This window comes from Thunnus maccoyii, chromosome 12, assembly GCF_910596095.1.
Source record: "Thunnus maccoyii chromosome 12, fThuMac1.1, whole genome shotgun sequence".
Classification (NCBI taxonomy): Eukaryota; Metazoa; Chordata; class Actinopteri; order Scombriformes; family Scombridae; genus Thunnus; species Thunnus maccoyii.
Window position 1 is genome coordinate 25,431,333 of NC_056544.1, and position 18,495 is coordinate 25,449,827.

Consider the following 18,495-nt stretch of genomic DNA (forward strand, 5'->3'; position numbering starts at 1 on the left):
TTTCTCTCCTTCTCTCTTTCACCTCTAAGTGCTTACCTCTGGTTTAGCCCTGTCTCGTGTGTTGAAATTCAGCCTTACCCTTCCGTCTTTAATGGCCACTGACTCCGCTCTATCTCCTCCTCTCTAATACAAACTGACTGGCCCTGCTTCTTCTCATCAGTAGTCACCACAGAGCAGCAGGCTGCAGACCTGTGGTCACGCAGTACTGATTTCATATAAAATACACAGCAGTGACAACATTAAGCTGTGATCAGCATCTATTTTAGTGTGTAATGAGGACACATTAGAGCCCTGGACTGAGGTGTATGAAATGATATTCAGTATATGCAATGATGTTGAAAAAGAAGGTATAACACAATTTTAGACAATAATGCGCAGCTCATGTGTAAATTATTTAACAGCCACTTTGCACATTTTCAAGGTGAATCTTATTATTCTAATGCAGGAAGGACATGAACATGTGACAGCAGTTTGTGTCTCCAAAGCTCAGCAACACTACCTGTCTCTGGCTTGATGTAGTTGATTTTTAGTAGCCTCAAGATCATGTGAGGGTCAAAGCAACTCCAAAATGTGGGAACAGAGAAACAGTTTAATCGTATTGTTTGCTTTTATAGTGGAGGAAGTTAACATAACTCATGACGATGGCCAATAGGAATACCACATCATATCAGCAAAAGTGTCATCTGTGAATAGCGAGTCAAGGTTCAACCCCACTTCTGGGCTATTGTGTCAAGTTAGCCTTCGTTGTACTCACTGTATTTTTGCATAAATGCAAATTTTTTGCACTAATAGTGATGCTCATTGTTTTACTGACACTTTAATTTGTGGCTATAGTGGTAGGTCATTATAAACAATAACGGATCGTGATAAATGACTTGTGAGCAGACTGCTACATGCTATGTTAATGAACCAGTGTCTAATGAGTAGTTCTTCTCTGGTTTTGAGTCTGGTGCCTGTGAATCTTTAATCTAATGTCAAATTAATAAATTGTTCCTAATTAACCTGGAATCAGGAGCTTAATGGCATGTAACTACTTGCTCATTATTTTATTTGTTACTTCATTATCACCTTACCATTACTTTCCATTTTTGTGTCATTTTAAATAAATTAGTTTAATTTCATCTTGTTGGTAGAGCCAGGAGGCAATTAACTTAATTTAGCATAAAAAGAGGAAGCAGAGGCCTATCAACACATTTGAAGCTCACTAATTAACATATTAACCTGTGCATGAACAGAGATAACTAACCTAACAGTGGACTTTGCCACAAGAGACCGCTGTTTGTTTCCCGTTTCCACCCGCAAGTGTCACATTTCCAATCGTGAGTTGGGACAGTTTGTTTAAAAACCTAACTACGATGCATACAAGCATATGACGCTACATGACAACAAAGGTTGCCTAACATTGAAGAAGTAGCAACTTTAACCTACACCACACGTTTCTCTAACCTTAACAAAATGATCATTGACATATCATAAAACTTACTTTTTAACAGTGATGTGTAACATTTTTTGGAAAACAAAGACAGATAATGGTGTCCTGCCGATTACTGCTGATAGTGATGCCAGATTAGAAAACGCTCCTGTGTCGTTCTGGAGTGCACATGGTCAAACAACCTATTTGGTGGTTTAATTTGGACGACTTGTTGCTAACTCTACACTGAACTAAATCTACACAGATGCACATTTTTTTAAAGTATGAACAAACACTTTTAAACAATTTGAAAAACTTACACCTGAAACTGGGAAAACAATCTGTAAGGTGATTGTTGAGAAGGCGTCCCACTCAACAGTAGGGGTGTGCCTGAATACAAATACGTTATTCAGCATTTTTTATATTTTTTACAAATATTTATTTCATACAAATATTTTAAAAATTATTTGTTTTCGGGAAGAAAAAACACCCCATGTCAAATACCAGCGCACAGGTCGGTTACATTACTATCTCAGTCTCTCTCCTCTGCTCTGCTGTTTTGTCTATCAGCAGGTCTCAACGAGGGGAGTCACATCCACCTGCTGCATGACGCACATTTCCTAATTTGGACATCACTCTCGGAGTTGGGGGTGTTCCCCAGAGATAAAGCTGAGCTACTGACACTTGCGAAATGCTTCCAATGGACTCTCCATAACCTGTTGTTCCCCTTCTCCTTTCCACAAAGTTAGGTTGTAAAAAATTGGCAATAAATGAAGAGTGCATGGGTTATGGGTGTATTAATAGGTAGCGGTCTGTCTGAATCGGGGTAATGAGTAAAGTTTTAGCTCAGTAGTCAGCGCAGTCGTCTATGATCTAGGAGATGCCAGTTCGAGACCCGATGTGGGGACCTCCTTTGTAAGGTAGTTTATTCATGAACACTTACTGTAACACTTTAATTTTCTAAAATTAAAAGCATAATAAAAACAGGATTTTTAAGCATATTTACTCTTTTATTCAAATACAAATACAAATACAAATAATTGTGCTGTCTCAACAAATATATACAAATACTGGGCTCTCTGCACATCCCTACTCAACCTCTGCTGATGGAGGCAGATCCAGAATTTGAAGTAACAACAAGTCATCTGAGATGAATGGCTTCATTTTTTGGGAGCGGTTCTTCTTCTGGGGGACAGCCTTGAACAAATACAGCAGTCCAGCAGGTCGTAATATCAAATGGGTGGACTGCAGTTCTCTGTCAGCTCCTCACTTAACTACCTGTTCCTGGGTTAATAAATCCAGATTCATGACTGGTGGCTCCTTGTTTGTTCTGTAACCTTGACTTCATCAGATCCTATTCATGGCTCCACTTTGCCTGCACACATTTCCATAAATGACACTAAAGAAGAAATATGAGATGGGATTTATCCTCAGCTACTTTCCTCTTCCCTCATCCTGGCTCTGCCCTCTCATGAATCATAGAGGACCAGGAGGTTTGTAGGGAATTTCACCACATTCCCCCAATAGTTTATATTCAAAGGTTTCCTCTCAGTGCAAACAACCAGCTCATTGAAAAGCAATAAATTCCCATGAGACAGGGCTGCACCATACCTGAAATAAGCTGCTGAATTTACACCATCCTCAGCATTTTCTTGACCAGGGATACTTCATGAGCTCAGAGATTTAATCAAGCACTCCTAATATTCCCCTGGAGTCTCCACAGCTTAAATAACCAACTCTTTAAGAAGGCACCAAATAGCCATCATTGGATGAGTAATAACACTTCTGGATTTGCCATTCAGCCCCCAGCGTTTCAATAATTCATTTGACATCAACTGGTGTACGTTCAAAACCAAACAATGCTGTCTTTAACTTGAAGTAATTATCAGAAACACTAGTGCAAAGACTGAGTCGAAGTATTCATGATCACCTGTCTGTGATTTCTGCCCCTTTGTTGATTGGAGGGCAGGAAGAAAAAAAATCAGAACCTGTCTGAATGTAAATGAATTTCACCTCAACTTTCCCCAACAGTACGTATCAACTAACAAAACATCTGACTTCTAAAAGGCTTTTCAAACTCAACAACTGACTTGGAGGCAGCACGCCTTTCTTTCTCACCACAGGCAGAAAGTAAACTGACTACTAATAACAGCTTTGGGTTTAAAACTTCTCTCCTTGAGGCCAAACTGGGAAACTGGTGACTCACAGGAACCAGTGAGCCACCATCATTTAAACACTCAGGGACAAGGGTGAAAATGCAAATCAGCATACACACACACACACACTCACAGTAGGAGTGTGGCGGTATTATCTGTCATTAGGCTAGTATTAAAGTCATTTAGTGTTCTTCAGATTATCTCTCATTAGACTATGATTATAGAACACACTCCACTGGCTCTATATCAGCTCAGAGGGGAGATAAAAACCTCAACAAAGATGATGAGACTGAGAGAGAGAGAGAGAGAGAGAGAGAGAGAGAGAGAGAGAGAGAGAGAGAGAGAGAGAGAGAGAAGGAAAGAGCAAGACAGAGAGCATACCTGAAGATGACAGTTGGGAGAGTGAGTGCAACCATCTATCCTTTCTGTGTGGGTGATGAGTAATATGATTAATGACTTACTAGACAAAAAACATTTCATTTCATCTACTGCAGAGCCACAGCTAGAGAAGATAACACTCTATGAATAAATGATAGGCTATGAATCAACATAGCTGGTATCGATCGTAACTTGACCCCATTTTGCTCTTTACTTTAACCACAATCGGTAACTAACATGATCCGGAGATGAAGAGAAAGAGGGCACCTCCGTAGACAACTCATAGTTGTAACTCCAAGCTTCAGCTAGCTCAATCTGCTAAGGGGCTTATAGACTTTAGAGACATATAAAGTGAGGGTCATGTGACTGAAAGGGTTCGCTGAGCTAGTGCTAGCTAGGGATGTGCAGAGAGCCTAGTATTTCTATTTGTATCTATATTTGTTGAGGCAGCAAAATGATTTATATTTGTATTTGTATTTGAATAAAAGTGGAAATAGGTGTAAAAATACAGTTTTTGTTTTTATTATGCTTTTAATTTTAGGGTATTAAAGTATAACGCAGAGACAGCACAGCATGTAATGTGTAGGGAAGAACTTCAAAGGTTGCTTTGCACTTTTTATTTATTGCCAGTTTTTTACAACCTAACTTTGTGGAAAGAAGAAGTGGAACAACAGGTTATGGTACAGGTTATCCCTTAACTTGTCGGTAGCTCAGCTTTATCTCTTTATCTGTATCCCCAACTCTAGGAGTGATGTCCAAATAAGGAAATATGCATCATATAACAGGTGGATGTGACTCCCCTCGGTGAGACCTGCTGGAAGACGTAACAGCAGAGCAGAGGAGAGAGACTGAGATAGCGATGTAACCGACCTGCGCACTGGTATTTGATATGTTTTTTTTTCCTCCCGAAAACAAATATCTTTTTAAAATATTTGTGCAAAATACATGTTTGTAAAAAACCCATTTGTTATTATTATTATTTGTGCTTTGCTGAATAACGTATTTGGATTTGGGCCCACCCCTAGTACTAGCACTAGTGTGCTTAATCTATATGCTTCAAGTGTTAACTACACATAAAATTGTTTTTTTAATGCCGTACACATAATCACATAGGTTTATGTTGGCATATGATGTTAATACAGGTGATTTTTTCCAAGAATACACTATTTTTTGTAAAAAAATGGCTTACTTTTTCTGCTCAAAATTAGCTTATTTCTGTCTGCTTGGATTTGAAAATTCAGTTCAGTCAAGTTCTCTGGCCCTTCCTAATCATGACGTAATCTATTTCGTATATCAGATGCCGCATAAAGTATAAATATCAGAATACTCGCCAACTGTAGCCTCAGTTTGTGCCTCTCACACAGCTGCTGGTTGTGTTAGCAAGCCTGATAAAAGATGGCAGAGAGTTGATGTTGTGCAAGTAACCCAAAGATTTACAACACATGGGCCCACTGATAACTAACTGTGCTACATTCAGAGCTTTAAAAGATATTCAGGGCTGATGATGGTAACATTAACAAAGATAAACAGCAGGTCTACAGCTACATACTGACATTCTCCCACAGACACACACACCGGAGAGCGTCTCATAGTAGAGCCACTAGCTCAGCTACAACACAGGTACCACACAGAAACTTTGACCATGAATGTGCTTCTAGTGACTGTCAAAGGTCCAACGGACGCTCTGTACTTCTAGCATGGACATGGAGATTCTGACAGCAGCTGCTCATGGCTGGTTAGCTAGCTATTAACTACCAGCTCACTTTTCAAAATGTTCGTCATCCCTTCAGCCATTAACACCGTAGATAAATCACACTAGACACATTCAAATATTCACACATTAACTTGTGTTTTTTCTTTAACAGTATTGATGTTAGCATTCATAACTTGTTTTTACTGTAGTTTTTTTTTACTGGTTTATTGTTTCTATTTTGTAGAGACCAGTATGCAGAGATTGCAGGGTAGACGAAAACCTTTAATCTCGAGGGTGACAGGACAGGACAGGACAGGACAGGACAGGACAGGACAGGACAGGACAAAACAAATGATCCAACAAAGACTCGGCTCAAAACCAGACCTTAAATACAGACTAAACTAATCAGGGAATGGGGTACAGGTGACGAGACACAAGGGCAGGCTGGGAATGATTGGCTGAGGGAAACACAGGAAGCAGGGCAGGGCTAACGAGGATGATGCAGGGCAGGTGAGGAGGAGCACATGAACGCACAAGGGAAACACAGCAAAAAAACCAACACCCAAAAAACACAAAACTCCAAATACAACCCACACCAACCCGTCCAAGAACCACCATGAACCCAAACCCAAGTACACAACACACCAGGCCAAACAACAAAAGGCAGTCCAAACCCACCACCCAAATACAACAAGAAAACCCACATGACCAGTAGGACTAAACAGAAGTGCAAACCAGGAAGCCCCAAAGAACACAAAAAGACCAAAAAACACACAAAGTCCAGGCAGGGTGTGACAGAATTTCTGTTACTACGTGACAGACAATGAAGTTTCTTGAATATTGAATCTTGTCGATCACCAGTGGGGTGCACCACACAGAAGAACTGCTGATCCAGGGCAGTGAATGTGATGAAAATTTCTGGGGGGGTTTTTTTGAGTGTTGACACATGTTTATGCGTGGTTATTTATGATTCTTTATGAAATAGGACAGTGCTGTATCCTGATGTGTTGATGCAAATACATGAGCAGTGCACATAATGGTTCCAGTGGGTGGACTTACATAGGAAACAATCTGCAACCAATCAACAATGTTTTGATGCGCGTCTGACACTTGTGCTTTTTAGCCTTCAGTGTTATGTAGGAGTTTTCATAGAGACAGTTAAAGTGGTTTAATTTTGGTATTAAATCATTGAAAATTACTTTTGCTGACTTTAACTTTGTCATTGTGTTTGAGCTGTGCTTTCATTATCAGATACTTCACCAAGAAGACATTTTGAACAGTTGATAGAAGCTTTGCAAGGCTAGCAGCAAAAAGGAAAAAAAAATTATACCATTTAAGATGGTACACTGAAAAAAACCAAATGAAAACCCTCTGCTCCAAAGGAATCATTACATGTGTCTTTCAAATTTTTAATAAATAAATGTTATAGTTTTCCCTGATATTAAGTCTTTTACAACCTTTTAGATTTGAAGGACATTTGTGTTGTCAACTTTTCCACTAATTGACTTTTTGTACAAGTAACCACGTTAGCAAGGCCACTGAACACAAGCCTACCGATGCCTTCAGCTGCATCTGTTGGTCATGTGACCCCACTTTGCACGTCATAATAATCCATCGAGTCTCACGATTTTACAGAGATGAATAGCTGCCCACCATCTGAAGAAACTCCTTTTACAAGACTAACAATACCAGATTTTAATGATTTCATGCATAAGACTTCCATTTGGTGCTTTGTAGAAAAGCAAATCTGAAATTGCTGTATCAATAACACTAGAGTTAAGGATTCTGGATTTTTTTAATGAGGGATAAAGAGTAGATGCCATTTTTAGGATTTTAAAGTGGTAGTTATTCTTTTCTTCTTGAAAAATCATATCAGATTACACACATTATTGTTCTATGTATTTTTATGTCTTCATACATGTCTGGTGGGGATCTTTACTGAAACAAGTATACATGCCGTACAGATGCTGAGTTAATTTGAATTAAGAAACCAAAACATCATAACCTCTCAGGACATATTTTAGCTCCTTCAATTCATTCTGATAAACAGCTTTAGCCAGACCTTGCCCCTGGCACTCACAGAGCACTAAAACAATGATGTGTCGAGAGAAGTCATGGCCGATTATTAAGTGAATGATGTAATAGGTGGGCTCCATGATGAATAAATTGCTGGAGGACAACTTATTGGTTTGAGAGAGCTGTAGTATATTTTTTCTTTCTCTTTGGGTCATGACTTTTAACTACCAGATACTCCTCAATCCACAACTATTTCCTTTGAGACAGCACATTTCTTAGTCTTTGGGTTTCTTTTTTATATCCTCATGTATCCGTAATTATATTTTTATCATAACTTTCATTCATGCATTTAATCGTAGCCCAATTTTCCATCATTGAAGTTTAATCTAATCTTCTCTTTTTATTTACTTTCCGAACAGCCTCACTTGTCTTCTCTGTTTTAATTTTTCCTCTCATCTTCCTTTAAATACACACTGAGGAGCTTTAATGTGCAGTATATCTTCTGTTGAAACATTTATACTGGGAATACTTTTTAATTTCCAGCCTCAGCCTGAAAGGAGCAAAAGTCTTCCCCTCCACAGAAACGATTTACTGTGTTCAGCAGCAGGTCAGATGTGTCTCTTTTACTCCAGGCAGCTACATCTTCATATTAATGTGCTTACATAAACTTTCACCTCATGTTTGCTTAAAACACCCGGGGCCAATCTAATTAATTTAAACCTACAGTGGGAAGAGTAACATACATTCATTTATTACACGCACACACACACCCACACACTGGAACACACGCATGTACACACACACAGAAACACACACACACACACACAAGCGTACACACACACTCACACACACCTGTTCCTGTTCAGTACAATGGCAGATAACCTTCTGCAGCTTAACGTGGTTTTAAAACTGCAAATTGCATCTATTTTTAAACAAAAGAACAATGGATTCATAAAATGTTTTCATGTCTAAATCGCCCGTTTGTCAGAATTTTGCCTTTATTTTGATATGGGGATGTTTTGAGGTAGATACAGCCACTGATGTAGCCCCATCACAGTGAAATTATTACACAGCAACAGCAACACAGACAGTGCTCTTTTTAACAAGACTAAAGAGTCTTCAGCCATGCAAATCGCTCTGTAAGGCTGTATTTATGCACAGCAGTGCTTTGAGCTAAATGCTAAAATCAGCTGGATAATATACTCACAGTGACAATGCTAACATGATGTTTAGCAGCTATGATGTTTACCATGTTCACCATCTTAGTTTAGCATTTTAGCATGCTAATATTTGCTAATTAACACTAAAAACAAAATTGTGGCTGATGAGAATGTCATTAGTTTTGCAGATATTTTATCATAAACTGAAGCGCTGGCAAAGTCAAATTGACCTGCTGGTGGCACTAGAGGAAAAGTCATTATGTTTCATCATTGTTAAGAATTGGGTTACACTGCATGGGCCTTGAGGTCACAGAGTGGGCAACACTAAATCTTAAGCTGAAGGAGACACTGTCTCCTCTCCTTGAGACTCAGAGCAGCTGTCTGTGATGTTTGGAGAAGCGTAAATCGGCGTTGCCGTGGTTACCAAGGTCAGAGGAGGTGACTTCCCGACTCCCTAGACACCACAGATAGGTGATTGCATAGATTCCAATGGCAAAATCAGACAATAGTGGCTCCAGAGCAGAATGTGCTGATGGTGACCTGAGGCTCCCTGCAATGTGACCTGAACTAACACAGATAAAGCGCAGTTCCTTGTTTAGAAACTAATGAAACAATCGATTAATTTTTCATAATTGTGGATGCATTGGTTTTGACCATTTCTTGGCGTATAGTATTTGTGGCATGATCTGTATGGGTTTAAAGACCAAAGTCAGAGCTGAATCCTCAAGAGCATTAGAGACGGCATCATGCGCAGACAACTGTGATTGATAAAGGTTCTGTTCTCCGCTTGGCCAAGTGGTCAATAAATATTCTCTGCATAAGACATCAAAGGTTCCTGGACACTTTCTTCACTGATGAGTTGACTGTTGATTAGCGTTTCTCCATAACAATCCTAAGGGGATCATGAATGTGTGTACCAAATTACATTTCAATCCATCAATTGTTGTTGAAATATTTCAGTCTGGACCAAAGTGGTGAACCAACTGAGCAAAAGTGCCATCTGTAGAGTCAAGTCTAAGAAAATATGATACTGCATTAGTATAGATAGACCAGAATACAATGCACCTTCAAGACAGGAGAAGCATTCTCTCCAGCTGCTGTATATAATACAAAATGAGTTCTGGTTTGTTCTTTTGGGATCTTTGGGAAATGTAGGAAATTACTAACAATGGATGAAACTTATGAACTTCATAATATAATAACCTAGAATTGGTTGAACACACTGGCGCCAGAATAGGGGGGACAATGAGACTTTTTGTCTCCCCACTTTCAGGTGCTAAGCCGGGTATTACAGTAAGCCTACTCCAACATGTTGTACCTGATGACTTGAACATGAACCAAGTGTTAAATAGCTTTTGCTTTGGGAGCGATAGGTGCACTCAGTACTTTGGAAAATAAGCCTAAAGGACTAAACCTTGCTGTGCTGCGGTGCTGTCTATTTGTATGTTAGTAGGCATATTGGATGTAATGAAATAATGTTTTAATAGGGTATGAATTTTGATTCCCTTTCAAACCTTATTAAAAAAACATATTGACTGGTTGGTTTGTTTATTGGTCATGGTGCAACAGTTCTCACAGTGAAAAACATAAGAGTCTGTACCAACAGGAACCAGGATACTCCTTTTGAACCTTTTTAGCTGCTCATTGGCAGATCATTTCGCAAAAAAAAAAAAAAAAAGCTGCCACCATTTTGATCTGGGAGTATCCTGATGAGAAGAGGGAATGCATTTCTTACCATATTTTAGTTGTACAAAAACAGAAGGCTAGGCTGAGATTGAAAGGAAGTTGACGTGAAAAAGTTCACTAGCCTATTACGTCATCCAAAGCCGGACGTCCCCCACTTCAAAACTCATTCTTGCGCTGCCGATTGAACATCACACGCTGAAGGGTATCTAAAGGTGTTACATATTTTATTTCATTAAATCTTACTTGTATCTGCTGAAATCAAATCCATTTTTAAGTACTTTTATTATGAATACGCAAGGTCATGATAGATAGATATTAAATTTTGCATGAGACCAACATTGACCTTCATGTATAGTTACATAGCACAGTTAACAATTAACAAGAGTGTGGAATAAACCCAACTTGATATGTCTTGAACATACTGAATTCATGCTTTAAGAAACAGTTAAATTATCCAGAAGCATAACTAGTCCGATAATCAGGAGGGTTTCTGAAGGCCGTAGAGGAAAAACAACTGGCTAACTTAACAGCAAAACTAATTAAATAATCCACTAATTAATGTAGAAAGACATTGGCAGTGTTGCACCTACTAACATTATGCTTGGGGAAACAGCAAAATAAAGCAGAACAAAATAACTCACAAGAGATCAAAACTTTCTGAGGGCACAATTAGAGACACAGCAGACTACTAATAAACAATACAGTAACAGAAGAAAAACAACAGTCTCTGCTCTGTTTGAGGGATAATGGAGCAAACTTTATTGTTATTGATACCAAAGTTGTTCAGGGAAGGCCTGCAAAAGTTTGTGCTCTCCAGCTTCATACTTTTCCAGGATAAATACATTCATTTTCAAACTGGCAACCTTACACTCATTAGCTTTGGTCCATGACTGTCCAAGTGCATAAACCTTCTCAAAGAGAGGAAAACATGATTCTATAATTTCTCCGTCAAGTTATGGATATATACAGTAGATTACATTAGACAGCTTGTGGGAGTTGGCTCACTTCCTGCTGTCTCACAGATTTACAGTCAAATCTCCTAAAGCCTTCCCTCTTTAGCTGCAGGTAGTTGCCGGGAAACAACTGCAAAACTCTCAGCAGAACGGCAGAAGTCAAAGCCTGTGAGATTCTCTGAAACTGCTAGATCTGATCAGTTTGTGATGTTCAGAACATTGTAGTAATTTTCTTTTTTTTCACAATAGCCAGACGTTGACCGATAATTTGTTGTTTTCAATCACAGAGTAAAGTGTATGGACATACTAACAAGTTTAGGCTGGCTGACTTGTTTGTGGACCATATCTATAATGACAACCACACGCTTTATTCAGAACACAACATGGCCCGAGGCTGCATTGGATTCTGGTCCTCGTTTTCTGCAGCTCTGGCTACAAAAATTGGTCTCTCTTGCTCCCTGCGATGGGTTTCTTTCTGTGTGATTTTTAAACATAAGTGCAAAATTGCTACTATCAACAAAAGCCTTTGCTCTTTTACGCCGAATGACTAACAGACAAACTTCATTTTAGTGTCAATGGTTGAAAATGCCAAATATTCTCTCTGTTGTTTACATCACTGGAGTTGCTGCTTGTCTCTGCTTTACATCTATGTTTGGCTAGTAATCTATGCGACCAAAAACCAAAAATGCAAGGAATATTACCATTTAATATTGACACCTGAAGGAACCTGATGACGCAGATTAAATAGAAGTCACTGTTTCTGGCAACAAAATAAATGTTTGCTATTTATATGTTAGAAATGCTTTTGTCAGTTTTCTCCAAATCCCCTTGACAGAAAAAAAAACATGGCTGATGTGTGTCCATGGGAATAAAACCTGTGGCCTTTCAGTTACAGGCTGATCTCTGCAAACACTGCTCCAACCTGCTTTCATTCCACTATCTCTATGTAAGAAACTGTTTCTTAAAACAAAGTGACTCTATCATGCTGTTAATATCAAATGGCAATTAAAGGCGCAGTGACTTTACTGCCCTGCAGGAAGCTGTTTCACACACTAACTTCCTTGTATCACATCACGTAAGCCCCAGCACTGCACTCCTCCGGCTAACAAGTCATTGGTGCACCATCTGTGGCTGTTAAAATATGTATATCTACTTTGTTGTCATTTAGCACCGCGTCCATAATGAACAGTGAACCATCTGCAGGAGAAAAGGAGATGCGATGCTCAGTCTGAAACCTGCAGCTGAGACGACTCCTCAACTGCAGTCTTAAATTGTTATGCTGCTGTGGTTTATTGTCCGTGCATGACGAGTTTGCTGCTGGGTCAGGCCGGGCGAGATAAACAGAGAGATAGATAGAGAGAGAGAGAGAGAGAGAAGGAGAGAGAGTAAGCTTTCACCTGCGTCGCCTTAGGCCACAAAATCACTGTACGCTACCTGCCCAACACTAAACAGCAGACAGACGAAGTTAGTGACTAGCCTGTAGTGGAGCATTTAGCAGCTAAAGAGCCAGATATTTCCCTTGGGAGTTGTTGGAGACCAAAACAGAGCTGAATATTGGACTCACATTCACCAAGTGGACATCTTAAAAGGCGATAGTATGTAAATGTCGTGTTTACAGCTTGTATCTGCTGCCCCGAGTGCCCCCAAGTGGTTTACATATTCAGTTTTTATCAGTCAGTGTTGTCCGACTGTTATATTGGAGGTTCCTCTCTGACTGACACTGCAGAACAGACTGTAAAACCTGCAGAGAATCTTTAATTCTATTTCTCATTGAATTCAAAAATATTACAAAGATTGTCTTGTGTTAACAGGTGTCATCAGCCCGGTTTAAAACAGCTGCAAACCCTGAAATATTAATCAGTCCGGTCTTCACAGGGGAATATTTTAATGTTCCATGCTGGTTTAAATCTTTTTCAGAGGCTATTTATGCATGCTGACAAGAATGAAACCAGGAGAAACAAAGCATTAGCATTGGATTGTGTCTTCAAAACCCCTTATGGATTGAGCCCAAGTAGAAACAGCAGCAGAGATAAGGCTCTGAGAGAATCAGAAATAACCTGGAGATGCAGGGAGAAAGAAAAGAACAGCAGGACAGACACAAAGAGAGAAATGAAGAGAAAACAGGTGGAGGAAGGTAAAAGAGGGAGCCAGAGACACAGCGACAGCTTTCTGATTCTATGAGAGGGCAGAGATCCAGGTAGAAGAGAAAGTGAGAGAGGGGCGGGGAGCGAAAGAGAAAAAGACAGAAGGCAGCAAAGAGAGAGAAGTGTGCTGAGAGGAGGAGAAGTGAAGCTCACAAAAATCATTTTCATGATGATGTGAGAGAGACAGAGAGGACTAGAAGGACTAGTGAGAGAGCCAGAAAGGGAGGAAAATGGATGAAGACAGGGATGATGATGATGTTCTTACATGACAGAGGATAGGGGAGCAAAGAAAAATGCAGAAGAGATTAAATTAAAAAAAACAGAAAAGAAATAAAGAGAGGATCAGGTGGCATATAAAGTAGTTTCAGGAATAAGACCCTGGAGGGATGGATAACTTTTATAGCCATCTGCTTCAATTACATACAAACATGTCTCATTACGCACTAAGATTCATCTCAATTCTTCTCCATTCTTCTCCTCGCTTCATCCCATTTCTCTGGATTCCTCTCCTCCTCATGCAGGATTACAGGAATGCCTGCACATTCAAATCTGAGTTAAACTGCACATTAATGCTACAGTATATTGGTATGAAATAACTAAACACTTTAAAAGGGAAAAAAAATAGTTCCTCATTCATCCCATAATCACCAAGATCACAGAATCGAATCAGCAACCTATCAGTCCCAAGCTCATCTCTCTAACCTGCATGCAATAGATTTCTCTCACACACACCTTTACGCTCCAGCTGAGTGTGTGAACACACTGACAAACACACAGTGGCTCAGCCCCAGGATGCTCATCATGCTGTTATGAGCACCAAATTAACCAGAAAATAAAGAGATAACCTTGTTTTATGCGCACAGTGGATTAACTGGAATCTAATAGTGGCAGTGAGAGGTTTCTTCTGGCTCTAGGAAAACGTCTTGGCGCATTTCTGTCCAGTGCAAAAGCTCCCCTGGAGAGAATCCAATCATTCTCACCCTGTGAGTCAATAAACAGCTATTAAAACTCGACAAATAATAAAGTTAACAAAGGAGGCGTGGCGCAGAAAAGTTGCTTTCTAAAAAACCCTGCTTTAAATGAGCCTATATGCATTCACAGAGCTATAAACCCTATCCTCTTAAAACAGACCTATAGTTCTCGCACACACCAGAAAATAAAATCACCCTCTTTCACGTCAAACCACCTGAACTCTCCTTACATATCCTTTACAGCCGAGTGCTGATGCGCAACAGAGACGCGTAAAATCCCACAACCTTAAGAGAAAAGAAGCCCTGTATTTCCCAAATAATACAACAGAAAAATGAGATAAACAACTTAATATCTGTGTATTCATCTACTAGAACCCTTGTCTTTTTTCTTTTTAGGATGACAGAAGTATGAAGCCCCGTTTAAAGCCGCCTCTCCGGGTCTGCATTGCCCGGACTCGCGCTCGCGTCTCCACCGGGAGAAGTAAAAAGCGCACAGCCTGCTCACCTTCTCCGGTTGTCCCATACGAGCTGCAGAGAAGCAGGGCCACCTGAGCGATAATCCCAGCGACTCTTTTAGTCCACAGATCCATGATGAAGCGGAAGAAAGCTGCTGGAGGAGAGAGACGGCCAACCTCTCCTCTCCAGCTCCGAGAGAAATCTCCCCAAACCCGATTGAAGGGAGAGAGCAGGGAGGGACAGAGAGAGAGAGAGAGGAGGAGAGAGGTCAATGAAGTCTGCTTTGCAGTCTGTCTGTTGTTCTATCGGGCATTCAGCAGCTCTGTGGTTGGAGTCACACTGAAATGCGCGCAGGCTCTCTCTCTCTCTCTCTCTCTCTCACTCATACATTCACACGTGCAATATTCAGTTGTGGATCATCTGATGTCTTAAAAGAAAAAAAAAGTGCCAGTCCATCTACTGGATGTTGAGATATTTCACTGGCTAACTGAAATCTTTGATGTGCTGGTGACCCAAGATGAAAAGTCAGGGGGTCACGGAAGTTATTGGGATTCATCCTCCAGGGATCATAAATGGATGTACAAAAGTCCATTCCATAGTTGTTTAGAGATATTTCAGTCTGGACCAAAGTGATGGACCGACCAACAGGACATTAGCATCTGTAAAGCCACACCACAAGTGTTAGCTATCAGTTACAGATATTTCAAACTGACTTTCTGCAGAGGATCCAGCATTTTGTCAAGAGTGTCTTGAATGTTAAATTACCTCTTTTGGCTTTACCTAAGAAATAGAGTCAGACACTGACAAAGAGAGAAAAGAGGTTCCACAGGGAAACAATGCCAACAAGGAATAAAACAAACATATGAGGAAACAGTCGGTAAAAACAGACCCAATATTCCAAAATAGATTTGAGAAAAGCCACACAATTAAACAGCATGCAGGGCTACACATACAGTCGCATTTACAGCAATAAAGGACGACTTTGATCAAATATGAGACGGTTTCTAATTTTGAGAACACACAGTAAGATGCAGAACGGTGTGCAAGCGAGTCAAAATCATTTACCTTCCTGATGAAGGCAAACCAGTACAAAACATTTTGGGTGATGGACACCTTATTATGGAAAAAGCTAACATGAATCGAGCACAGTCTCTCTTTTAAGGAACAGGATACATACAGTAGAACGTGGATGTAGTGCAGAGCAGATATGAGTGACAGTAACATAATTATGAAGTACGAGTCCAAAGTGTTTCAGAAGAGATAGCAGAGGAAGTACATTATAGACTCACTGGCCACTTTTCCAGGTACACCTGTTCAACTGCTCGTTGATGTAAATATCTAATCAGCCAATCGCTCGGTGGCAACTCAATGCATTTAGACATGTAGAAGATCTGCTGAAGTTCAAACCAAGCATCAGAAAGAAGAAAGAAGGGGAGGAAAGGTGATTTAAGTGACTTTGAACGTAGCACGGTTGTTGGTGTCTGGTGTCTGGTATGGGTATTTCAGAAACTGCTGCTCTATTGGAAACCATCTCTAGGGTTTACAGATGTAGAGGACAGCCTGTTCCTTTTCTTTAATTTCCAGGAGAAAGGAAGACAAACCAGACAAAAGACCAGATAACTCTCGCTGGACTGATACAACTCCCTTTTTGGGTCTTGCTTATCTCAACACGCTCTCACCCCCAACTCGTCACAGGACCCCGTGGTGCACAACAAATCGAAACCTTGAAGTAGATGGGTTACAGTAGCAGAAGACCACACCGGGCGCCAGTTCTTTCAGCTAAGAACAGGAAACTGAGGCTACAATTGGCGCAGTCTTACCAAAATTTGACAATAGAAGATTGGAAAAACATTGACAGGTCTGAAGAGTCTGATCTGATTTCTACTGCGCCATTCAGATGGAAGGCTCACAATTTGGCATAAACAACATGAAAGCATAGATCCATCCTGCCTTGTATCGACAGTTCAGACTGGTGGTGGTGTTGTAATGGTGTGGGGGACATTTTCTTGGCACACTTTGGGCTCCTTAGTACCAAATGAGTATTGTTTAAATGCCACAGCCTACCTGAGTATTGTTGCTTACCATGTCCATCCCTTTATGATCACAGTTTACCCATCTTCTAATAGCTAATTCCAGCAGGATAACATGCCAGGTCACAAAGCTCAAATCATGTCAAACTGGTTTCTTGAACATGACAATGAGTTCACTGTACTCAAATGGCCTCCACAGTCACCAGATCTCAATCATGACAAATCTGGAGCAACTGCATGATGCTATTATGCCAATATGGACCAAAATATCTGGGGCATGTTTCCAGCACCTTGTTTCCAGGAGAATTAAGGCCACAAAGAATTAAGGCAGTTCTGAAGGCAAAAGGGGGTCAAACCCGGTACTAACAAGGTATATCTAAGAAAGTGGCCAGGGAGTGTATATTACCCCAGGAGCTTCAAAAATCATGTACAGTACAGGATGTGAGCTGACACTCAAACTGACAAAAACAGTGTACAGTAGAATGAAAGTCGACGAATAAGAATAGAAATAAGTTGAAGGCAGATCATTAAGAGTCAACTGGAAATAACAATCGACCTGAATAGATATGAGACCTACATGATCATATCAGGTTGTCTTTTAGAAGCTATAAAAATCAAGTGATAGGAAATCAGAATAAGATGGGTAAAAAAATGAATGTCCACTGGCAACCAGCTTTGCAGTTACACATCTCTGATAGTATGAGGACAAGCACTGAAAATTTGAGGACTGTGAAAAATCCCCGCATCAAATAATTTCATGTGTAGCAGCGATGAGGAGGTGTCATGATGAAAATGTTATGCAGATTTTTTTTCTCTTCTTCAATCTGTCTTTGAGATCTACAGGAATCCTCCACCTGTTCCTTGACAGGTTAAGAACATGGAGGATGAATGAACTGATGCTGTCACTTTATATCATCCGTCTTCACAGAGTACAGAGTTGAATCGGGGGAGGGTTTCATGGGCAGCAGTGGCAGACATGTTCAGGAAACAACAATCATAAATCTAACATCTCATCATTATTTATGCAGATATCTTTTACCATATAATGCCTATTTTTGATTGGCTGGTGGGAGTCCATTACTATTTTATATCACCTCAAATATGCCTAGTTCTGGACAAAAGTTGGACTATTTTTTAACTTAGGTATATCATAGTTACACACAGTTACATTTGCCCTCTTGCCAGTTTGAAAGGTAGCTTGAAAATGTTTTTAGTTTTCACATAAACAGAGTTAAGCCGTCTGCTTACCGTTTTCACTGGGGGAAAAGGAACCAGTACATCCACAAATTCTTCTCTAAACCACTTCTCTGCTGTCTATCTGTATACGCTATATGTTCTGACCACCAAAATATGGCTTAATATGCTTCCAACGAAGCTTTGAAAACTGCTGTCACCTGGGTGCACTACAAATTTTTTATAGCCGCTTCTCAAGGTTTAAGGA

At 40.0% G+C, this 18,495-nt stretch overlaps 1 protein-coding gene across 1 annotated transcript in view; it reads right to left on the bottom strand.

Annotated features, from left to right (window-relative positions):
• Positions 1-15,325, bottom strand: part of LOC121909245 (contactin-associated protein-like 4) — a 120,613-nt gene extending 105,288 nt beyond the window's left edge. Inside the window, exon 1 of the mRNA XM_042429710.1 lies at positions 15,074-15,325. Coding sequence (XP_042285644.1) covers positions 15,074-15,158 — 85 coding nt within the window. The 5' untranslated portion in view covers positions 15,159-15,325. The remainder of the gene's footprint in view (positions 1-15,073) is intronic.
• Positions 15,326-18,495: the final 3,170 nt, after the last annotated feature.